General features: G+C 30.1%; 1 protein-coding gene across 5 annotated transcripts in view; it reads right to left on the minus strand.

Annotated features, from left to right (window-relative positions):
* The window catches only part of dachs (unconventional myosin-IXb-like dachs), a 102,455-nt gene that overhangs the window by 71,503 nt on the left and 9,894 nt on the right, over positions 1-21,058 (minus strand). For 3 of the 5 annotated variants that reach the window (XM_088203229.1, XM_088203228.1, XM_088203234.1), the window contains 3 exons: positions 4,733-4,830; positions 3,635-3,856; positions 3,000-3,073 (listed from right to left, as the gene is read on the minus strand). Coding sequence is in view for 2 of the 5 variants with exons in the window: in XM_088203234.1 (XP_088059360.1) it covers positions 3,000-3,073; positions 3,635-3,792 (232 nt within the window). In the remaining 3 variants the exon portion in view is untranslated. Of the gene's footprint in view, positions 1-2,999; positions 3,074-3,634; positions 3,857-4,732; positions 4,831-21,058 lie in introns of those variants that run through there. The other 2 variants (XM_088203230.1, XM_088203233.1) reach the window with 1 other exon arrangement.

The raw sequence follows: 21,058 nt of genomic DNA on the forward strand, positions 1-21,058 counted from the left end.
GATCATAAATATTGTTTATAATACATCATAAATTTATTTATCATTAACTTCGACAGGATTCAAGCTTGAATCGTCGGTATTGGAAATTGAATATACTGTTTTATCCCATATTTATATCGCTCCAGTGGTTATAAATCGATCTTTGATATTTTTATAAAATCACAATACCTCATAAATACACATAATGCGATACTATATATAGACAAAATCATGGATATGTATGATACAGTGGCTCTCTCATACACACACGTAAGGCGTCCTTTCAATAGAGTCCTGTTTTATTCATCTCGTCCTCGGATGCCGCCCCAGGGATATGACGACACAGCATCCAAAGAGATAAAATCTCGCCGTTTGAATGTTTTGTTTTAGCCGAGATCTTTTATATGCGTCGGCTTATTGTTCTCCTGCAGCGAAGAACAAAGGCAATTTGTTACCGCGGCAATATTAGTTATAAAATTAGTATTTAATTATCGTTTATGGCTTTGAACCTTGGCTACGAAAGAAGCAATGTCTAATAACAGAAACATACCATAAAACCTTTACTTCCTTTACTTCTTTCTGAGATAATTTGTCCCTATTTAATTGAAGTTTCAATTGGAAACGAGACTCTTTATAAAACTATAAAACGTTCATTTTTCAATACTTGCTCATACAAAATAATTAAACAGTATTTAGTATTGCTTATTCAATTATTGATTATAGATTATGCAATTATTGTAAATATAACGTTGCAACATAACAGGCATTTAGCCGAATGCGTTACAACGGGGTAAAGATAAGCAACAACTATTAAGTAAATTGTGAAATATTAGACTAAAATCCAGTCTATAAATCTGTGACATATATTTTTTTAATTATAAACAATTATTACAGTTTATAATCAGTATGCAAGACCTAGTTCGGTTCAATTCTAATTATTAGTCATTATATTCATATACAAGGTTATAAAAGTCTATGGAAATCTAATCTAAATTAATTGATAGTAATTATAATTATTGACAGATCAATAATTCTGATCTCACCAACACGATAGACATTTCAATAAATACTAGCGTCTGTATGCCACTTAAACCAATGACTTTTAGGTATTAATCACTTATACTACTGCTCTATTAAGTAACTATATGATCCTGACATTATTTTTAAGATAAAGGCTTATTCTAGTTTAGAGGTCGAACGGGTGTGACTTAACAGCTAAAATAGACTGGTGATGGATTTAAAATGACAGGTCCTGAAAGTCGGAGAGTCTCTGCTGGAGTGTCGAGTTTTATTATTGTTGACAGATCTGTCATGAAATGCTATTGTGATTATGCTAAACGATATGCAGATGTACTCGTGCTGTGTGTCTTTCTTTGTCTACTCCCTATGAGCAAGTGTCACATATTTTATATTACTGGTTCGAGACAGCTCAGGTGAATCAGAAATAAGAATATTGGTGGACCACTCTTCACACCCACGAAATGTGTTTAGGCCTTTAAACAGTACACTTAACAATAGGGTAGAATAACAAGGGTAGAACGCAAAAAGTAGTTTTTACGGTATTTATGGGTGAAAACGAGTGATTAACGTCTCGGGATGGAGTGAAATATTAACAATTATTAAAGCCCATGTTTAGTCCCGAGATTTCTCTGTCATTGTTAGGCATTACATTTAAAACGGGATGGTTTGTATTTTCATTTGTTCAAAATGATCGTTAGAATTCCCTCTAAATTAATTATGCAGGTAGTTAATAACCACACAATTTTTTAATTCAAATAATTGATAAGAAGTTTTTAGTCCTAGTGAAAAACACTAGTATCATATAGAATTCGAACCCTAATTTATAAATCGCTGAATAGTCCTGGGTTCGATTACCATATGAAATGTAATGTTTGTTATTTGGGTAAGTGATTATTATATAATTATGATTTACCTAGATTTTACGGATGAATATCGTGATGATGAATTAAAACCGAGCTAGGTCGTACAAATTAGGTAATAAAATTTCATGCGTGAGAACATGAGATGTATTTAAAGAAATACCACTGGTCTATCGTGCTAGTATAATTATAATTAAAGTTAAGTAAAAGTAAAAGGAGGAAAATAAATTAATCGTTTATTAACACTTCCTTTCAAAAAATAATCAAACGTTACAAATGCTAGCAAAATTATAACTATTTTAGTTCGCAGACTACTTACATAACTTAAATAATAATACAATTTCGTAACAAATATTGATTATATTTATTATAATCAAGCGAAACGATATATTATGTCAAAATCGAGTCCAAAAAATATCAATTTCTAAAAGAAAAATAATTTAATGTTCAGTAACTTTAAATAAAACAGTCAATAATAATCAATAAATTTGTTATAAATTATCAAAAACTAATTTGTTTTTATTTTATATGTACATACTACTAACCATTTAATATAGTAATACGATATTTTAAATTAGCGCAGAATTATTATAATTACTCAGCCTTTAACATAGGAACATTTAACTTTTACTCTTTTTAAGTTACTAAACATTTTTTCAAACAACTAAATAAGATGAAACAAAATTACGGATCCAGCAAATATAGACATTGCAAAAAATATTGCACAATGTTATATTATGGAGGGACCAGATTTCCAAGAAAATATATTCAATGATTCTACTATTCCTCGAGTTTAAATACTTATGCTTTTTGGGAATCTTGAAAGAATGAGAGGAAGATAAAAATAGGCCAAAAATAAAAATGTCTTTTAATCGGAAAATAATCATCACGAAATCGTGTCAAGCGATGGTTATAAGTTTTGATTTTCATCAATAAAGGAACGACAAAGTATAAATATGATAAAATAATGTGGCGAGACGGGAAGCCTTATAAATAGTGAGATCCTGCTCTAAGTCAAACCGCGAAAACGATACGTCGCACCAGTTAAAAAAACGGTTAAATAAATTGATGCAAACTAGTGATTACAATACACATCGTACATAATATTTCACGAAATAAATATAAATAAAAGCGACTCACCCGATGCAGAAGAGCGACTGCTTCGTCGTTTGCGATGTTGTGTTCTGCTCCACGGTACCGAAGCTTCCGCCGCCCTAAAGTCATAATTAACCCAGTTTTTATTACTAACATAATTTGGATTCAATTCTAATTACGTGTATATTCGTCACAATTAAGGTTAATACTCTAGGCGCCATAATAATTTTATTATCTAATCAAATCTGAGTCTAGTGCATTGTTTTAGTGGTTTAATGTGAGAGTCGTGCATAAAAATTTTCCGCACTAATGATAATGTGAAATATTTGGCTCAATTGTCAAAACTTTTAAATACATGTCTGGATGCAAAAATAATGATGTATATTTTATTTTGTTTGGGATTGTCATAGTGTTTATTAGAATTAATTTTTAGCATAGTCACAATGAATCTTAAATTATGCATTTTTATTAAAAACTATTTTTTTTATATTATTGATTTGTTCTTAGTTGGTCTCGGTTGAAGTTGGATGACACAATTCATTAAATATCATACAAATAATAAGTGCTATTCAAATACAACTTTGTTGCCGACCAAGATGGCATCTCGCCGTTATCTCCAAGCATCTCGACCAGATGGGCGTTTAAATAGCGTTTGATATCATTATATATTATGTATATACCTGAGTGTTTTCTGCAGCAGCATTTTCTCTTTGTAGCGGCAAAAGAAGTCCGGCTTGATGCGATTTCGCATGAGGAAGTCGTCGTAAGCGCGCAGAAGCATGAGCAGCTGTCTACAACTCTGCGCGCACTCCTCGTACGTCTCATCCGGCAGCAGCATGCTATCGCCAGCATCGCTCTGCCGCCTCCTGATCCTGCACTCCTGACTTTGACATCAACGGTCCCTGAAACGCAGACAAGATAGTATGTATTCAACCATGATCTAATGAGGCTGCAGAGGTTCTTTAATAAAGTAAATATATCTAAAAAATCATATAATGATTCAACTTCAACTTATTATAATGCGTTGGTACCAGTTCTATGAATATTGATCATTACGCATTACACAGAAGGCAATTACCAGTAAATATTATTTTTGTGCAATAAATTTGATTGATGGGATAATAAATATTTATAGATAATATTTCATAAGGCCAATGCACATGAATGTTTTAATCTAAACATTCGATGATTAGTCAGCATATTTTTACTTATTACTATTATTCATATCAGAATCGATTTACATTATATTTTTATTCATCAAGGCTAGAAAAAAGTAGTTGGAATCACTATATAATCCTGTTCCTCGATTTACGCAATAGATACGCTCTACAAAAAAATGCGTTAAAAATACCAGAATCGCTTATAAAATCATAATTTTTTTTCAGAATTCAGGTATGCTGTTTGAAAATTTCGCTGCTGTCTTCCAAAACATTTGCAGTTGTTTTCAACTTTAATGATGTATTGAATATAATATTTATTATTCATTTCTTGAAAGCACTCACTGGTTTCTATTTTTAAAGAATCATGCACTTGATTTTACCTTTTTTTAATTTATTAATATCTATATTTATCTCTCACTGAACGTTTAAAGCTTTCACCATATTTCTCAATTTTTAGCTAATTTAATAATTTTGCTCATTTTATAACTTCAGAGACACTGGAAGATTTGCCTTCGATTAAGAGACTCAAAACTATGGTAACTAGTTAATCTTCAGTTATTTTATCTTCACTAAATTATTCCAAAATATCATGATTATGCAAAAAAATGATATACTTACAATAAAAGCAGATTCATCTACTTCAGTGACATAATTACTTAAGTAGTTCAGGCCAAAGTGATTTCCAACAATCGTTAATCGTTGATGTTTCTTAAATTCTTGCAACCAAAATAAAGGCTATGAACAATTTATATTTGTATAATTTTCCAAGTATCAGTATTTGTTAAAATATCATGAAAAGTATGTTTAATTCCCTTTTACATTAAAAATTATACATATACCTTAAATATAAAATATTAGTAGTATTTGATTGTAAAAATACAATTGTGACATTGGGATACGTGCCATGTAAATGATCAGGTGTGATATATAAAGTAAAAGCAGTTAAAAAAGATTATTCAATATTTTTGTCTGTAGTGTGAGGAAAAAATTGTGACTATTATTTTTTCTCGAAAATTTCTCTTGAAAAATACAAATCATTTTATGTTAAAAATAAAATTTATACGAATATTTTTTAATGTTTTACAACTACTGCTAAAGAAATGGAAGGTCCGTGCCAAATGTTTGAAAATATGCATGTTTTTAGTAGAGGTCGGAAGTATTTGAATGCCAAAAAAATGTTTTGTACGAATAATTTTAAATGTTTTGCCACCGCTAGATTTTTTTATACCACTGTATAAGAAAAAGTTGATCCATGCTAGATGCTTGGAAATGCATGCTTTCTTGGAAGCTTTTAATACAGTTCAGAAGTATCTCAACTACTCTAATCGTCTTTATTTTTGATTTGGTAATCTAAGAATAACATTAATAATCAGATAATAAGAAACCCCTCAGTGTGAGAATCGGCAGATTGATAAAATGCATAGGGGCTTTACATAGAGTAACGCCATACAATTTGCCCGTGAGTGAACTTAAATCTCGTTTATTCAATAATCCAAGGAGATTTTTATTTTCATATTGTTCAAAATTTAAAAAATAACAGCTATTATTGCTATTTTTTTACGATTCGAGTGTAAATACGGGAGTGTAGAATTGCTTAGTAAATCAACGTTTAATTTTTTTATTTACACTTTTTGTTGTATTTATAATAATTATATGATGTCCATGCTTTCATTAAAATAACAACAAGCATATATAATTGAATTAAAAACAGATAGAAAGTCTACCAAAATATAAAAATAAGCATTCTTATAAAAATAACGTAACTGGTAATTCATTATATTTATATACATATATGTATAATTTATTATAAGCTAAGAAACTTAATAAAATTAAATAAATAGATTTAATATTCATTATTATGTTATAAAAATAACTTTATAACGTTCTGCTTTAATTCTACAACCTCACCGGTGTTCGATATTCAATCGATTCCCACAAGTTCTAAATTGGTCTCGATTGTATGCCGCAATTTTATGTTTTCAATTTTCCAATACGTAGACCGTAACGTACCGAAAAATCAGGGGCATTCAATATCATATACTTTAATATTTGATCACTATAGTTGAAATCGATTTAGATATTACCAAATCAATGGCTAATCACCATGTCATCGAACAGAGGAAGACGATTGATATTTGCATTTCCTTTGGATAATTGAATAACTTGATTTTATATTAAATTACGCAGGGAAAATTATTTCAAATTGAAAACAAAGTTCAAATTATTATTACACGACATTAAAATAAATAATCCGTTCATTTAAAAAGGTTATAAATCGCTGTGTGTGTATAATAGCGATAAGACAGCGTTCGCACGCTCTTGATGCTGTCGCATCGCTTTTATTTCAGACTTAAGAGATAATATCGTGTTGTTGGTCTTCTGCGGTTGTTAATGTTATACGACGTACCGTATTTTCAACACGTCAAAAGCTTAAAAGTCGAGCTTTAAGTTTTCGTTATAAATCGTATTTTTTATTATCGATCCTGTTTTTTTTTTAAATACGTGTAACTTTTTCAATTCGCGATCGGAAACTATCAAAGGTTGTTACGCATTAAGCTTTTATTATTCGTATAAGGAAGGGAAACCACCATATAGATACGGCGGCTGTAACAGACGGACGTATAAAGTATTTTTATAACATTGGATTTTTTATTAAGACTCGCAAGGCGCATAAGTGATAAAGTAACTGCCTTAAATTCGTCGATATTAAAATTACGCAAGAACGTGAGAACGTACAACTTTTCATTGTTAATATTTCAGAGTTATTTATTGGTTTCAGTTATAAGTGGGAGGGGTTTAAAGATAATTGCTAATTAACGAGCGTAGGTATGTACTAACAAGCAGTCGTAAGTTAAGTGCTCGAGTTCAAACGCTTTGTTAAATATTGTAGGTTCATGGGTGATTGTATGTAAATGTTTATGTTAACACATGAACCTATTACCAGTATATTTTTATATAATGCATGTGTTATTTTTGACTGCTACTTTGATTCTAAAATATTTTAGCAAAATTTTAAACTTTAATATCTATATATCCAATTTCCCATTTAATGTACTATTTTTTTCACTTATTGATTATTCATCAATGAGTTTCTTAATTTTTAAATGATCTCATATTTAAGAATAATTTGTGTGAATATTAAAATTTAAGATTTCAACAACTTAAAATATTACATTACCTCGTAGCTAATTTGTAATTTTACTCATCCGTGAGAAAAATAAAACGTATTAGCTATGGTGTAATTCATTTTGTTTTATTAAATAAAAGAAAAGTATATTATTTAATTATCCCATGATTTCATTATTGTTGTTCGTTATTACCTATTTTTAGACAATTTTATTTTAATTTATCTGTGTGAATTAACTTAGAAAGGCACTGCTTCGCAATGAATTAAAACACACCAGGTAATCATTTACTAACTTACTTTCCGCCGCAAATTTAAAAGCAAGTAGCATGTTCAAATTATATAAAATAAAAAATCAGCTGTATTCAAAGCAGGTAGTTGAAAAAGGCAGAGTACATTTTTTACAGAGAAAAAAGTACATTTTCTGGTCAACAAGAAATAGGAATGGTGGATCGAATAAAGGACTAATGACTAAAATAAGATTAAATAAATTTTTTTACAAGATTATGATAAAACATTGTTATTTATTGCAAAATAAATATAATATATAATAAAATATAATAAATCTAATTTGAAATAAATTATTAATGATATAATTAGGTGCTTGTATGTTTAATAAATCTTAACCATTTTTTGCGTTGGTTTATATGTTAATTACTAACTATAATCTCATTTTCATACAAAAACATTTACCCAGATTATTGTAGATGTAATCAGTAAAAAGATTTTATTTATACAATCAGCAATGGATAGCAGCCACTTGATATGCTCAAAAAATATGACTAGAAAATTACTTTCAACAGGCAATAAATAAACATTATTCGCATTGATTTAAAAGAAAATTCAATACCAGTCATTGGGAAGTCATTAACATACATAAGTCATTAGTAAAGGACATTTATATATTATATTACAAATTATTTGTTTATGCAAAAATTATAAGGTAAATATTAATTAAAAATACTGATTCAACAATTACCTTTTATCTATTTATTTTATAATTATAATATTATTTACTTCTTTATTTAAAAATTAGCGATCATACTCTGCGTTTTTGATTACTTCGATCTATGTACATACATATGTACATAGATCAAAAAGCGGATATTCAGAAAGAATACACAAATATAACTTTATTCAGCGGCAAAGCGTAAAAATAAAAGCATAACTATGATTCATATGTAATTAAAATGATAAAAGTAAAAATGCATTAGATATAATATACATTTGGCGAGGTTTCAGTGGGGTCGACTATATCTCGGATTCTGGGGTGTAAATAAGCAAAATTTTCGATAGAAGATATTTAATATAATAATAGCTGAGATGAGGTGGGTGGTTGAGATAATCATACGTTTAATAGCCTATTATTTAAGTCTTAAGAATCAACATAATTGAAATTAAAAATAATAGGCTCGTGCCACCACTGCCCTAACCGTCACTATTAATAATATCACTTCCTTACTCAACTCTTTCGCCTATGTCTGACAACTCAGCTACCAAGACCTTAACAGGAATCGTCAGATTCAGCAGCCGACACCGTTGAAGCACGACCAGAATTTTTTCATCGCAGTGCTCGGACATCTTTACTAAGGCCTTGCCACCGTCACGTATTTGCAATGAAATGCACTTACATAATAAATTTACTGCTCCTACGTCAGGAATATAGATACAGAAAAAGATGGCCAAGATAGAGGCGTTTGCCGGCATACGATGCTCTGAGGCCTTAATGGACTTGGCAGACGTGACTATGAAACAGTTTTTGATATTACGTTACATTTTTTTTTATGTAACGTGTACGCATGAGAGCAATCTCTTTTCCGGATCATCCAGAAGCACATTCGAGAGTTCATACATCACGACCTTATCCTGTTAGCCATCCTCGGACTCACGCGAGGATATATTTAACACGCCGACGCACCGTGTTAATACAAAGTCGATACTAATCCTTTAAAGTCTCAAGCTTTCGATGTTGTGACAGGCTAACACGTATGATGTATGCGCATAGTATGTATCGTATAAGCATGAAAGCGAATGTGCGGAGATAAAAATAAAGATCTGGTTGTAAAAACGCATGAGGTGGAGTAGTTTTCCGTTTTTGGTACGAGAAAAAACGCACCAATTGGGGCATGCGTTAAATTCCAAGATTGGAACAATGAACTATACGGATTGAATGATTAATTGTTGCGATTGCGAAAATGCGTGGCGAGAATTCATGGTGGTGTTTTATATATTTACTACGATATTCTCTTCATTCTATGGACATCAATAAATCATTGTATTATTAAATAGCATATTGCATAAGTAATAAGGAGTTTATAAATTATTTTATTTATAAGTGAGTTACAATAATTTTCAATAGTTAATGTTATTATTTGCCATAACAAAATATTTAGCAGCTATTATGTTTTTTTATGATAATTATAGTATAAACAAATCATTGTAAAACTTTTATTATGTAGCAATTTAATTTATGGACCGACACTGTAGCTCTGGTGTCGTATAAAATGGACCAACTAATGCAGATTAATTTTATCAACAGATGGTCGTCCAATGAAGTTTCTGCAGTAAGTTATATTCCAGTCAGACGTCATTATTATAGTGAAAAATATGGAAAACTGCAATGGAAACAGTTTAAACTGAGTACATAGATAATGTCATAAGTCGTAGAGTACGCTCGGGATAAGGATTCCGGCTTGTTATTGTGTGCATGAACTGTGTGGCTGAAAACAATTTCGCTCAGAATATTTATTTTTTTATTTTAAAAGAAAATATATGTTTATTTAACATACATACATATGAGCTAAGTTGGAAATTTCAACGGACAATTAAAAATATATTATATAATCGAAGAAACCAGACATTGATGTCATTAATTAAATATTTGCAAAATTCAAAATCTTTCACTAGTCAAAAAAAGAATGAAGTCTTTAGCTATTCTTCAAAAGCAAAAAGATATAAAATGGGGAAAGAAATTATTCGCAGATTGTTTAATGGCTCGACGACTCTATTAAATCATTAGAATCCATTGAATAAATTAAAAAATTATCATTGGCACAACGATAAGTATAATAACTTTTTTAAGCCTTACAGAGAATAGTGTAAAAAAACCAACAACGTACGGATTAATGGAAAAATTATTAAAATATTTTGATCCACGGGTAAGAGAACGAATAACTTACAGTGTATATTTGAAGCCTTGATATCAATTAACCCAGGTATGCCCAAGAAATTTTGTTCTCTTAAAATTTCATTTATAAATAAAAAAAAAACAGTGGCACGAATTTAGTGAACTACCCATGAGACAGTGGGCATATCTGGGTTAAACCAATATCAACACAAAATTATTTAAAATACATCACTACGGAAGATCGAACTTCTGTGCCACACTGCACTTTAATGACGAATACCAGCGTTGACGAATCAGTGACTGCCCTTAAAAGAGAAAGCGAGACAACGAAGTACACGCTACATTGCTTCTCCTTCTCATATACATGTACACGCACACAATAACAAACCGGCATCCTTGTCCCGAGCGTACTCTACTAGTGTAAATGTGTCACTAGGTGAATCAGGGATGATTTGGTTTATATCAAATAAAGAGAATTACCACATTAATATTTATTTATTTAAATTAAATTTTGATCATCGTAACATCGCTAACAGGTTACCCAAATGCGTCACAATGTTCGAAAAACAATACACAGTATTATTTCAATACACGTAAAAGTATAATAAAAATAATATATAAAAAGAAACAATATTAAAATTAATTATACGAACCGGACTAGCTCTTCGTAGCTGACATTAAACAGAGCAATGTGCAATACTAGCGTATTAAAGGAGCCGGATTTCGACAACCATAGGCGGAGTCGGTAAGTGCGGACGTCCTAGCCCTAACGCCTTCAAAAGAGGACGCGATCGTGATTCATGAAGACGTTCCGGAACGCAAAGCTAAACTTTTCGAGAAAGTTTAAAAAAAAAGGCTTAGCGACAGACAACTTTCTGCGAGAATGTTCTGCTATAAATTAAGATGCCACTGATCTGTTTCAGTTGAAGCACGCGAATTAAAATTAAAACAAAATTATCAAAAAATCATGAAATTAAATGAGTAAATATAAAGTATTTTTCTCTATAATATAACAGCAGTAACATTGAATAAACTACAAATGACAAATATGCAAAAATTCAATTAGTAGATAATGTGACGTATTATTAAGATTTTTTCATTTGCTTTTTAATTTATATTTTTACATAGATTTAAAAATGCCTGTCAAACGCATACATTACTTAATTTTTCTCTGAGATAGCCAAGATAGAATTAAAACTAGTATTTCTCAGACTGTGTATTTATTAATATTAAAATAATTAAAACTGTATTGCATTTTTTGATATGCATAAATTATTTTTATGTTCTTTGTTTATGGTAGGTTAGGTTAGATTCTCGTTGTTTTATCAATAGATTCTATGTTATTATCCTACGCGTTTCGATTTATATATAATACCATATTAAATTTCAATATTTTAATTAAATATCTTATTTAGAAGATAGTATAGATAAATTCTACATAAAAAAGGTATTACCAGCAATCAATTTTGCAAGAGTTATGCAATATATTGACAGTCACGATAAGGTTATTATAACTTACGTAACGATCTGTATATAAACATATGTACGTAGTGCTATTAATTCTATAATTATTAACGTGAATTAAACGCCCAATATAATGAAATAAACAGAAAAAGTTAAATAGATAATATTTTTTACATAATGATTTTTATTCAAGGACAAACATCCTTCCATAATCTGACGCTAGTTAGGTTACTAACAAGAGATAAGTGATTTTTAAAATTTCAAGGTGAATTTGGAAAAAAAGTTTTTTTGCTTTGCCCAAATAAATATTTGACAATAAAACAATTTAAACAGTACGTTCTGCGCCAATAACCATAAAATCTGATTATTTAGGTAGTTCGCTTCGGCAATAATATTTAACTATAAAATTACAGTTATCAAGCCATGTCGATGATGAAACACATGCGACCTGAGAGATTCTCATATTTAATCCTTTCACGCATCTTAACTTAACCGAAGTCTAAGCCGGTAAGATGCCAAGATTAGGTCTATAATCTTAACAGTTCAACAGGCGATATGCTAATATACCGGTCGGTGAAAAAGTATCAATCACGGTGTCAGATTTGATAAAATTGAACGAACACTACGAAACGGTTCGGCACCACTGCGTTAATAAAATAATAATTATACAGTATATAAAAATTGTTAGTATGTTAATATTCGCAGCCTACCATTTCAATATTTATATCATTCATCATAATTAAACCGCTTAACGGTTCGTCTTCGTCATAAAGGCGAATATATTATAATAGAGATTCCGAGAAATTTTATCCGCGTTCGAATCTCGCCATGGGAAATTTAATAATATAATAAATTGAATTACACCTGGGATTTTGTACATACGTACAACAAAGGTGACAAGTCATCAAAAAAATTACTCTCACAAAAGTTTAATCTGCTTTCCATTAGTCGAGTTATTTTTTGACCAACCACAAAAAATATGTGGTACGTTATTTATAACGAATGTATAATTGTTTTATGCCATCTCGACAGCTTCAGAGCGATTGCTAAGACTGAATTGACCGTAATCGGGAAAACTAATGCCATAAAATGATTTATTTCTTGCGTCATTAGTAGTCTAGTTTTTGTAACGTTGTTGAAAAAGTGTAATAAAGAGATGCCGGTCTGGTTTTTGGGATGATAAGATTGTATCAAAGAAGGCGTTGCTATAAAAACAAAGGGTTCGGTAGGAAGGGCCGGGGAGCGATTAAAGGGTCGAAGGATGAGGCGTTTCGAATCGTGTTTCAGACGCGTTATTTTATTATACTTTAATGTTTGAATTTGTGTAAAATTGTGAAGCAAATATCGAAAGATGACCGGGTAACCAACCTTTTAATTGAATGCAATATGTTAATGAAGAGGGTGAGCGGACTACGTGGAGATTTATTGCAGTAGACATATCTTGTCAACACACTTCACTCGGTACATGCAACAGAATCTCTAAAGTGCAGCTTCCCAGTGATACAAATAATTTAAATTTGATCCTAATCTATTTCCATTGCATAGCAATAAATATGATTTCAGCAAAAATATAAATTTACATAATTCGTGTTTTCAATACTATTGCCCTACTTTTGTCAAAAAATTTTTTTTAAAAATATACAACTACTTTTGAGCTACTTTAAAATGAACTACGTAAGAAATTATATATATTTTCACTCTACGTCTTAAATTACCATGGAAAAATTCATTCTAATGTATCTATACAATATAAAAACGTATATTCGAATATTAAATAGTAAACAATAACATTTTCGAATATATATTAGTAAATTTATTAAGAATAGAAAAACACAGTTATAATAATATCTACAGGTTAACACGTATTTCTAACAAGAAAAAGTATGAAAACTATTAATTTTAAATTATTAAAGCATTAAATGATCGTAGATCTGCATACATTTATTTAATGGATTTTGAGAAAGCATTTGATCGCGTAAAACAATATTATTTTATAGAGAGCCTAAGTTCTATTGGGCTATATGACAAATATGTAAGAATTTTCAGAAATCCCTATTGAAATTAATCAGCAGTAATAAGCATTGAAGGAGATCAAACTAAAAATATTCCAATAAAGATATATATCAGACAGGAATATGTTCTTTCTCCTACTCTTCTCAATTTATACTCCGAAACCATATTCAAAGAAGCACACCAGGAACTAAAGGAATAAAAATCGACACGGCAATATTTGCAGAGACTATCAAAGATCTTTAAAGATCCTTGGATAGTGTAAATTAAAACTGTTTAAAAAGAGCTTACGAATAAATATTAATAAAACAAAATTTATGGTTATAAACAAACTTCCCGTTGGCCCTATAAGTTTAACACTAGACAGATATAGAATTAGGTAAAAGCATTTCAAATTTCTGGGTAGTTGGGCAAAAGACAAATTAGACCCCGACGAAGAGAGGAAAGTCAGCATCGATTTTAAAATTTAATCTGATCCCACAAAGAAGTAATTACATCTTCGGCCCAAAATTAAATTCGTAAAGTGCTATGTCAGATGCGAGACCTGGACATTTTTAACTATTATAATAAATAGACTGATAGCGTTGAAACGTGGCTTTATAGGCGTATGCTGAAATTTCCATGGGTTAAGAGACTTTAATGACCAAATTCTCTTCATGATAGGACGCGATCGAGAAATTCTATCAAGCATTAAACTGAGGAAGAAGGCGAACTTCGGACACATGATTCGAGGTTCAAAATATTAACTTCTTCATACCTAAATAATGGGAAAAGTTTGAGGTAAAAAATGGATCAGAAGAAAAGCACGTATTGCTTGTTAAATTTACGCGTATGGACAAGGTTGACAGCAGTGTTTCGTACTGCACAAGAAAAATAAATGTTTTCAATTTTAAATAAGTATGAAATTTCATTTTAAAAATTCCTGCTACTGAAAAGATTCATTAAGTTGCTGTTGATGTGGGCTTTATTGTCAGCAATATATTGTAGCATCGCTCGTTGCTGAGCGTTCCCACTGCAACGGCGCCGACACGATTTTGTTGCTTTTGACGTGAATTTTTGACTTCCGAGAAAAAATTGAAAAAAATCGGTTTGAATAAATTTTAATCAGCCCTCTTATATCACAAATCCACAGTAATATCGTTAAGGATTGTTATCATAGTTTTAAAACATAGCGTAATATCGAAGTGCATACAAACTATTCTTCTGATTATTTTCCCTGAGAGATGAATTAGCTAAGTTTTTATTTTCGTCTTATCCTAATGAAAGTTATAAAACTATAATTAGTTTTAGAACTTTCATTAGGTCAAGATGGGTTTGGTTAATTCGTGTAGGCTAGGTTTGGGTTTGAACAACAACTGTACGTTTTGCAAATTCAGTTTTAGAATAGCATAATTTACTAGCGCCTATCAGTTAAATTTTATTTTCGTTAGTAAAAATATATATTTACTGATAAACATGTATTTGGACTTCACCAGTAAAAATATAACTTCACCGAAAAATACACATAAATATAAATGAAATAAGTGTAAATATTATTGATAAGTATGCAAATATATGTATGTATATATGTACATAGATACGTATGAAAAAATTGAAATCATATAATTCTACTATAACTTGCCAGATAAATTATATTTTCACTGGTAAAAATATATTTCCAAGGTTGAAAATGTATTTCGATATGATTTCACTGAAATGACATATTTAAAAAAATATTTTTAATATTGCTAGATTTTTTGAAGGATAACTTAAGAATTTTTTGCTTAGAATCAGTGACGTATTTTAGATTTTATTAGGGTGAGGGGGCGTAAAAGTCAGAGGTCGTTTTTTTAATATTTCGATTTCATTAAAATTCATAATATTTCATTAAATAACATGCATTTTTCTGGCCAAATTGAAAAGGGGAAAAGGGGAAGGTTATTCTTAAACAGTAATTAATAGAATTTAGATGAACCTTTATTTTTATAATACATTAAATTAAAGTACAAAAATTGAATCAAATCTATGTCTATGCCTGTTCAATAAAAGGTCATTCAGAATCATTTTAACAGATGTATGACAAACAAGTTTAACCTACATTTGGTTTTTTAAAAATATATCTATTTAATATAAATATTACTTAATTTAAGAAAGATTCATTAGTAAATATTATACAATTTATTTTAAATGGAATAAGTTTACCTATACTCATAATTAACATGGTTCATTGTACTTATTTTTTATAATCATTCATTAAATAATTAATAAAAACTAAAAAAATAATATTTTAGTAAGTTTTATAACATGCAAGCATCTAAATGATAAATCAAGAACGATTTTTACTAAAATTTGATAATTTCAAGAAATTTGGCAATTTATAATTGGTAAAGAATAATAAGATAAAATTAATTACTATTATTAATTGGAATATAAAATGAATTATGTATTTTTTATATTAAATAGGCACGTACTACATACACGTAGTAATTAAAATCATTCGGATAAATCTCGCAAAAAAGCTCACAATGATACAAATCGTTCTCGCGACCCTCAGACCTCTAGTTTCCACCGACTTTCTACTAACGAGAAAAAACATGAGATACAAATTAACACGTGGCATTTGTTTAATACAAATCGTTTTCTAGCGTGTATGCAAGGTCATTCGGGTCACATCTCAATAAAAAAAAATCGCCATTGTTTCTGCACTTCGATTGTTTTCGATTTTTAACGAACGATAGTGAAATTTCCTGCTACGTCTCGAGCGTAAACTATTTTAATTAATAGCCATATTAACGGTGTTCAAATATTTGCTTACTGGTGTATTTAACGAAATTTCATCAGCATGAACGCACATCAATATATTTCTGTTATTTGTCAGGCGTTCAGAATTCCTTTTGGATAGATAAAATCACACCTGAGCGGTCGGTCATGCGTCGAACGCGTCGAGTATGTATAATATTATATGTGTATTTTTTCTCTCTTTTAAATGACGATCATTATAGCGGTCATATTAGGACGTGTTCTTTCTCAATAATAAGATTGGCCATATCGTTTCGTGTCTGAGTCACGAAAACAAATCGCCACGGAACTATGGCCTTACGGCACGATTCCCATGGCCGGCCCATCGATGGGGGCTTGCCCAGTAATTAAGGAGGCTTCACCGCGAACAATCTTCCTCTCATATTTTACATAAACGACGTCACGAAGTTTGGGGGCTTTTATTCGCTGCGAATATTGCACCGGCCACGAAAATAAACTACGAGAGGTCGCAAACGTGTGTGTAAAGGTTGTGATCGAGAATTCTGCAAAATTTAGAGATTATCTTATAATGAGGATCCCTTAAAATATATACTATATATACACGATTTATTATATCTCACGTTCAGAACATAAGTTACGTATTGAAGATGTCGAAATTTTGATACCATCTATTATTTAGATATGAAAAGCCATCGATATAAATACAAATAGTAGGTGTAACTATTCATTGGCGATACTAATTAATAAATAATTTAATTTAATTAAGCTTCAAAGAATTGTTTAGATTAGTCTCCATCACACCCTTTGGCGAAAGCATGTAACTTCCAGGTGCCCTTTTGAAGGCGACCATCCAATAATGACAAAATATACATACAACAATGTTTAGTCGATGCAAGGCCGAGAGTTTTGCTTCAATTTTTGTATATCGAAGCTTATGAAAATATGGTTTAAAGTGTGTTTATGTTGTGATAGTCTTGCGGCTACTGTTACCAATTAACGATTTCTCGTGCTTTATTTGGCAAAATAAATACAGGTTATTTAACGTGTTTTAAACTTTAAATCAGTACGAATATTTATTTTAATTATTCCAGCTGCCAAAAATGATACAACTCGGTATATGAAAAAAATCATAATAAATTACTTTCGACAGATAAAAAATGAACCATTATAGTATTGACTTGAAAAAGATAAGAATAATAATACACAGCTGCAAAATATAACCTTGGATATATGAGCAATTTCTGAAATTTCAGCAATTACAAAATGTTTCCATCTTTGTTTTGTTTGTCGATTTTTAATGATTGAAATCTTTTACTATAAATAACAAAGATAAGAAAATTAATTTTGAAAAATAAAAAAGGTTCAATATACAGTTTATTTAAAAAATGCTACATATAAGTACATGTAAAAACTAAATATGTGACTGTGTAGCAATAAATTAAAACGCGGATTATCGGTAAGTTATCTTCGTATATGGTCAAAGATGTCATCCAACTTGTTTCGATGGCTGGTTTCATGTCAAAACAATTAATTGATTGACGTGTGTTGTAATGACGTACGCATGTTTTTTTTAATATTATTTAGATAAAAAATATCTATCCACCGACTTACTTTAATTTATGTATTTATAGTACAATTAACGTTTATTACTGACGTAAAGAGCGATAAAAGAAAAGATGTATATGAAGAGGCTTTCGCATTTAAATTCCTACATGATCTGGTGTTGTATATATACTATAACGATTATTTTTTATCTGTAAAATTAAATTTTATGTATCAGTAGACGCGTACTATATAATAAAATTACATTAATAATCGATAATTTCACATTAATTCGCAATATCTTGAATTAAAATTAAGCGGTTAAAATAATTTATGAAGAGTTTTAATAAATGTTATGAACTTGATTTAGAAAATAAATTAAAGGCTTGCTTAATGTATTATTTGTATAATTATAATAGTTATCCGCTGATAGCTATTATGGTACACGTCCTTGAACTTATAGCCATAACGTGCGATCGAACGGGCAGGTTGTTCGAAAGTGAATTTGTTTATTTTCTTTTAATTTATTTTACAAAATTACAGGTATCGCATTGCCCGCGTGGAGGATAAACGACCTCTTTCATTAGAGGTCCATGGTTGCGTCCCACACGTTGAGAGGTCACGAATATCGTGTGTTCAAATTATATAAATTTACCCGATGAACTCTACCAGTGACCGACACGGTTTATACAATGTGTGTGTATATTTTATTTTGTGCAGTAAAATAAAAATAAAATTTAAAAAGATCATTCAAAGGGTACTTACTAACTTCTACATGGCAATGAGTAGAAAATATCAGATTACATAGAAAAGATTAAAACACTTTTTGAGGGTTGAAGAGAAGCGATTTAAAGGAGAACAAACAAGATTTATTAACTCTTACTATAGTATTTTATACGCATAAATAAAAATGGTCAACTACTTAAAAAAGCAGTTAACCATTTTTATTTATTTTGTAATATGCATTATTCAATATGTGATGCATGCTTAAAACGAGATTTTTCACTATAGTGGTTTACGAGATTTTTCATTGTTCAGATTGTTCAACTTTTGCGTGGCACGTTTTTCAATGGCTGTTAAAACCATTAGAGTGATACTGTGAGTTTAAAATTAAAATCATTAATAGTGTTATATTAAAAGTTAATTTTAGTGTTTTATTTTTACTTAATTAAAGGTTTAGTATTCAGTTCATTTAAGTTTTATTATATATACTCAATTGTAATTAACTAATAAAATTATATTGTTTTAAATATAGATTTCTCATTTCAAGGTTATAAAATATTATTAACTCTTATAAATAAATGTTTGTATAAACTATTTAAGAATTATCTAAAACCAGTCGAGTAGTTTGTAAAAGAATGACAAATACATATGTAGAACCATCGTAAAACTAGCAAAACAAAACTAGTAGATCCACCACCGATGAATATGTAAAAATATACAGGACATTGCGCTTAGTAATCGCCGAATCAAGCGAAGCAATTTTGGGTATGAAACGATAAGCAACAATATTTGTTCCAAAGCTGTTGAATTTTCAATAAAACAGAATTGTGAAGAAATTCCTTAGCAATTGTTCAATGAAGTCGCTGATGACCTTTGATGTGTCATAATGTGTCTTTAATGAATTACTTTAATGGGACTAATCATGTGACATTAAACAAAGTTCAATCGACTCAATGGAAACACCTTGAAGAGATAAGAGCAAAAAGCACATCAAGTTCGATCGAAAGTCTAGGTTCTTCTTACTATTTTTGATTATAACGATATATTCCACCACGAATTTTTATCACTAGGTCGTTTTGCCATTAAAGACAGCATTTGCACGGGACAATCTAAAAAAAAACTAAAACTTTTTTACCATGATAACGCGCTAGCTTATGTATACTTTAATACTGATCGTGATGTTTTGGGCAAAAGCAATGCTACAGCACTGCATTTACCAGATATAACCCCAGGATATCGAAAGGATAACTTTTTCTGACAATAGAAGAGATAAAATTCCGCAAATTGCTAGTTAATGATTGAAACGCGGGTTTTTTTTATTTTTTTTTGCCCTCAAAAAATAAAAAGGAGAATAATTAAATAAATTAAATAGTTACACAGCTTAATGGCTCATGCCAAGGAACTGGGAAATAAAATATTATACACTATATGTATTTATAAGCAGTTTACTCATCTTGTAGTTATTTAATCAAATTTGGTCTCATTGGCTTTTGTTATCTATATTTTGGAACAGTTTTGTTATTTCCTTGATCTGGTTAAAAAGTGCTAATATATGACATTTAGCAAATGTAATATCAGCTGCTGACGTCAAGTATGCGGTTGCAGATCGAGGACTGGATATCAGCTGACTCTTGGAGTCGGTCGGCGAGGGAATTAACCACTCGCCGATGAACCAGTTATAGATTTTATATATTCATCACGATATTTATTCATGAGATTAGGAAAATCAAAACTTAATCTGTGATGATCGATCGGAATTATATTTACAATATATAATAATCACTAATACCAATCTCCCATAGAGTTTGAACCCAGATCTTTCAGATATTAGTCACTGATTTGTACCACTGTTGGTATATGATATTGAAATTATTTTAAAGTTTAGAAGCTTTTTAATAACAATTTTGCAGTATTAATCTATTAGTCTTTTAGACTAGACATTTTTTATAAAACTAAATTAGTATACGAATAAAATATATTAGATTTACATAACACATGACCATAGAGACATACAAAAAAGTTCAAGAATTAATACTGTTCCGTTAAAGCTTATTGCGCGGTAACCCGATTCTAATGTGTGTACTCGTGTTATTAACATTTTATCACGTATTATAAAAATTCACCGAAGCTCCTTTTGTTGGCTGTCAAAGCTTGAAGCGTACGAGTCTAGATGACTACGCAATTCCTACAAACCAATTCTGATTGGTGTCCGTAT

Source organism: Plectrocnemia conspersa, unplaced genomic scaffold, assembly GCF_051122295.1.
Source record: "Plectrocnemia conspersa isolate PC_06_02 unplaced genomic scaffold, ASM5112229v1 ptg000014l, whole genome shotgun sequence".
Lineage (NCBI taxonomy): Eukaryota > Metazoa > Arthropoda > Insecta > Trichoptera > Polycentropodidae > Plectrocnemia > Plectrocnemia conspersa.